The following is a 4,702-nucleotide window of genomic DNA, read 5'->3' as shown; positions in this document are numbered from 1 at the left end:
TTGTTTTCGATCATTTACTTTATTTTAAATGTAATAAAAATGGTGCAAAAAGCTGCTCTTGATACAAACGGTCTTCTTTAAAGCTTTGCTACATGACAATTATTTTGTAAACACAGTGCAGAATGCCCATAACATTTTCCCAGTTGTATTTTTCACACTGCTTTGTAATATCTAATAAAGCAATTCCCCATCATGTGGTTCAAGGCTGCTACCACAACACATACCACACATAACACTCCAGTGCCCAAGGCTAAAGTAGTCAGTCCAATCCGATACCCCACTCTCCTCTTTTACTTCAACTCCAAACACAAAAATCTGATCTTTTTGATCATAAATTGGACCACATTTATAATTTTTTGTCAATTCTCACAAAAGAGTTTGTACAAACATGTAAATCGACCAATCAGGTTTAAAAATGTATGCAAAAAAAAAAAAAAAGAAAAAGAAAACAAGAAAACTCAAATCTTGTTTCAGCTTGCTCTTGAAACATAGTATTAGGCCAGTAATGGTTTTACAGTAAAGGCAACATATTTGTGTACTTTTTTGGCAAGTGGCATGGCAGGAGCCATAAAAAGACTACACATTTTAAGGCACCTATATGCACACTTGAGCTTTCTAGCAGTTAACTTTCACCACAAAACAGAAAAAAAAACAACAACAACAACAGTTAATGCTAAAGTCAAATGGTTCTGAAGTTATTCTATCATGAGGCATGGAAGTCTGACCCAGCTAAAACTACTCTTTGATATAGAACTGATTACAAAAAGGTCTCCTCAAAGAGTCTAAAGTGGAAGTATATTGGACAACCACACATCTTGACAAAGCCTCTTATTTTCTCTTAATACGTCCCAAATCTGTCTGTTCTGATACTTCAGAATATGTGAATGCAAAGTAATTTGTCTCAGTATTAGTTCACAGTGTTTGCTGAGGCTGGGGCAAGGCCTGTCACAATTATTGCACAATAGCTGGGTCTCAATTATTTTAGCTGACCACAAGAATTTTGTTTTCCACACTTGTTAGCTCTCCCAATTATATGTTCACACCACAACAAAGAGAATGTGAAACTGCAAGAGCTCTAATGTCTGACTTGGTGCTATAACACATTCAGAGGGCAGCAATGAGTAAATGTTTATGCTCGAGCGGTTTCTGTCATGAGTTGGGAGCTACAAAGTATCAACAGCTTATCGGCTAATTTGACCACTTAAGGCTTGTACTTTATAGTTATTATGAACATTAAAATATCATATCATTAAATTGTTAATCACAACTATTCATATAACATAACAATTAAAACGTCACCATTCACAACTGTGGCAGCCATAGCAAGAGCAATGTAGTAAATAAAATCTGTGCTTCAGGGAATAAAATGCTGCAGCAACTCTTTTGCTGAGCATATATTCCATATGTGCATCATATTAAGGTTGCCTCACATACTTCTATATTTCCACATAGAGACCAAAACCGTGAAATTCTACAGCAGGATGTTGATGTGACAAAAATAAGAAAAAAGGAGAAAGGCGAACACATTTTTTTTTTTTTTTTTTTAAAGTCAGATGTTGCTGACTTGGTGCCACAGACAACACAAGGAGTTTACTGACAGCATAGTAAACAGAGAATGCTTCATGTAGTAGTGGTTCTGTTTCTTTTTTCTGCAGTACCAAAAAAACTGTCTTACAGGTTTCTCAAACAGTTCATACAATAGGCTACATTTTAATTGACATTTCTTTTATTTTAAAATATTAATAAATAATTTGTATGTAATTATATGCTATACAACTCATTCAGTCATCTTCATTCCCCTGTGCCATAAGTTGCTTTTGTAAACACAATGCTGAATGCCCACAAATTTTCCCCAGTTGTATTTTTTGTGAAGGCTGGACCCACCAAGTAGACTTACACAGGACGTTTAGCACTGAATGTTTGGCTTATGCACAGGCCTTTACTTAACCAAATCTACATGTATCTAGTTAGATGTGCCTTAATTGGTAAATGAAGAGAATGTTGCCAGTGTGACAGCTCAAAATTGAGAGGCACTTGTGTAAACTAAATCAATAAGCACACTCCTTGAGATTCTGAGCTTAAACGTGCCAGTGTCAAGTACAACAAATGGTCATAAAACTCATACATAAGACCAATGCCACGTGGCAGACACAGCCTAAAGAATGGGCTTTCTTCATACCATCCTACATAGTGTATAGGTGTAATAGTTCTCTTGTCCCAGTGCTCTCCTTTCACAACATTATAAGCTGCTGTATTGAGCATCACTGCTGTCCTTAGGTTGGAGGTGGTCCGTTGACGTAGCGCAAGGCGAAGTGAAAAGAGCGCTCCAGAGAGTTGGAGCGGTGGCACTGGTTGTCCTGGAGCATTGCAGGGGGCCAGATCACCACAACCAGCAGCAGAGCCAACAGAACATAGAGCAGAGCTGGGGCTCTTAGCACATTTATTACTTTGAGGCTTCTCTGGGACCAGGGGCCACAATGATCTGTAGAAACCATCTTACCACTAGAGAGAGAGAGACAGAGAGACAGAGAGACAGAGCTCAAAAATTAATTAAATAAATAAAATAAAATAACATTGCAACCCCAGTGTGATCTTTTACTTGTATACAAAAAGTTTCATATAAATATTTTTTCAAAATTGTTCTAAAGACTGAGTTGCACACTACAATTCTGCAATTTTGCTATGTCTTTTCCTGAGCTAGAAATCTCATGAACACTCATTTAGCCACTACATCACTGATAAGTAACTTTCCTCTTGTAGCAAATCTCTTGAGCACTAATGAGTATTTAGCCTTAGACAATGTTTAAAAACTTAAGAACAACCAGACTCTTCATATTCTAAACAGTCATGTCCTTTTTTTTTTTTTTTTTTACCTTTACTCTCTCACTTAAGTGCGTAATGCTCAAGTCAATATTTGGTCTAATGTCATATTAAAGTAACTGGATCCCCAGCAAACTGGATTCATTGAAGAAAACCGTATGACTTCACTTTGTCAAATCATTCTCATTACATTTTCTCTGCCCAGTGAACAGCATCTGAAAAGCACTGTTTCTAGGATTTGGACAACTTGTGACTCCACCAGTCAAGATTATCTTCAGTCCTGAATATTTAAAACTCTTAAATGGAAAGTGGATATTTTGTTAGTTGGGAACTGACGTTGCAATGATGATTAACATTTAGCATCCACCCACAATTAATTCATTAATTAAATAATTACATACATACATACATAATATTGTCAGTGATGACAACTGCTCCATTCATTCACATAAAAGCCAATAATCTAACTTAGCAAAAGTGAGTATGTAAACAGTGGGAGGAACACAGTAAATGACTAATAGGCCATTAAAACTAACATCGTAAAAGCAAAATATTGTTCCACAAATGACTGAGATTTGGTGCTTAAACGTTCGCTCACCAACACATCTTATTACGGCTGCAGTCCACCTCTGAGTCACTGGAGCACGGTCTCTTCAAACACTAGTGAAAGTGAGAGACAAGATCAGAATGGCAGGAGATTAACAAAGGAACCCCACAGGGACTTGGCTGTTTATGAGCAATTTGCAATCAGAAAACATTACGGGTGTAATTATATGCAGAGGGTTTAGAGGTGCAAAGTGCATCATAAAATCAGTGGCATCAAGTGAAAGGAGTCTACTCTGCCATACTCCACTACCCCTGTCTTTCATTTCTAACTTTCAGACAACTGCTAAAAACACAGCCATTAGACAATTGTATCTGAGATGACCTACAGTGTTACTGCAGGCTGTAAGGACAATCTTATGGAGTTCAGGAAGAGAGGAGAGTAAACAATATATACAAGGGGAGGAGAGAGGGAGAGGGAGAGGGAGAGGGAGAGGGAGAGGGAGAGGGAGAGGGAGAGGGAGAGGGAGAGGGAGAGGGAGAGAAAATACAACCTGTATGAGGGGTGGGGGAGAGATAGAGAGAGAAAGAGACAGGGAGGAGAAAGGCACCTGTGGGTTTGGATGACGTTTGCTGGAGTGAGGTGGAAGGTCACATGACTGAGTGGAACACATGTTTTGTGCTTGCGTTGAGTAGGGGGGCCTCTTGGGGAGTGCATTCTCGAGATACTCCACGCCCCCCACCTCCTCCTCCTCCTCCTCCTCCTCCTCCTCCTCCTCCTCCTCCTGGGCGGATGGTGATGAAGTAAAACTGGAGTACCGCTGTGAAGATGCACACAAAGAACAAAACGCTCATAGGCCCAGAGTTCCCAGAGCCGGACAACACGGCCCTCGCTGCATGTGACAGCATCTCTAAGCTACAAAAGAGTAGCCGCATAACAAACAGCCTGCTTCCATTAACTAATGAGGGCTTTCACTCCATTTTCTTTCCTTCTTTCACTCTCTCACACTTACAGATTCTACTTCTCTCATAAGTTGTATGCATAAACCTCCAGCCCTCCAGTAACACCTCCTGGTGATTTTTTTGCAGAGCGGGTGCTCTTGGCCCATCGCTGTGTGCTGCTTTATGTTTGCGCCCACAATTACGGCAGCCATTAAAGAGCCAGTTAGTGCTGCGGCTCCCTTTTCCAGTCCTGTAAAGCTGCCAATTAACCGCCAGCACTGAGAAATTACGAGAGCCTCTTTGAAATGGAAATGGCTTCTCTCTCGCCGAGGTTCTTCCAAGTCTAGAGCGGGCAATCGGCCTCTGCATCAGCCCAGCAAATTTTCTTTCCCAGGAA

General features: G+C 39.9%; 1 protein-coding gene across 2 annotated transcripts in view; it reads right to left on the bottom strand.

Annotated features, from left to right (window-relative positions):
- si:ch211-137a8.2 (uncharacterized protein LOC777613 homolog) overlaps positions 1 to 4,702 on the bottom strand; it is a 30,337-nt gene continuing 25,635 nt past the window's right edge. For both annotated transcript variants that reach the window (XM_037546454.1, XM_037546455.1), the window contains exons 11-13: positions 3,975 to 4,184; positions 3,419 to 3,480; positions 1 to 2,502 (exon numbers count right to left, since the gene is read on the bottom strand). In XM_037546454.1, the coding sequence (XP_037402351.1) occupies positions 2,274 to 2,502; positions 3,419 to 3,480; positions 3,975 to 4,184 (501 nt within the window). In that variant the 3' untranslated portion in view covers positions 1 to 2,273. The remainder of the gene's footprint in view (positions 2,503 to 3,418; positions 3,481 to 3,974; positions 4,185 to 4,702) is intronic.

The sequence above is a fragment of the Pygocentrus nattereri genome, chromosome 17, assembly GCF_015220715.1.
Source record: "Pygocentrus nattereri isolate fPygNat1 chromosome 17, fPygNat1.pri, whole genome shotgun sequence".
Lineage (NCBI taxonomy): Eukaryota > Metazoa > Chordata > Actinopteri > Characiformes > Serrasalmidae > Pygocentrus > Pygocentrus nattereri.
Note: the sequence above shows the minus strand (reverse complement) of the source record. Positions and strands in the feature narration are given on the sequence as shown.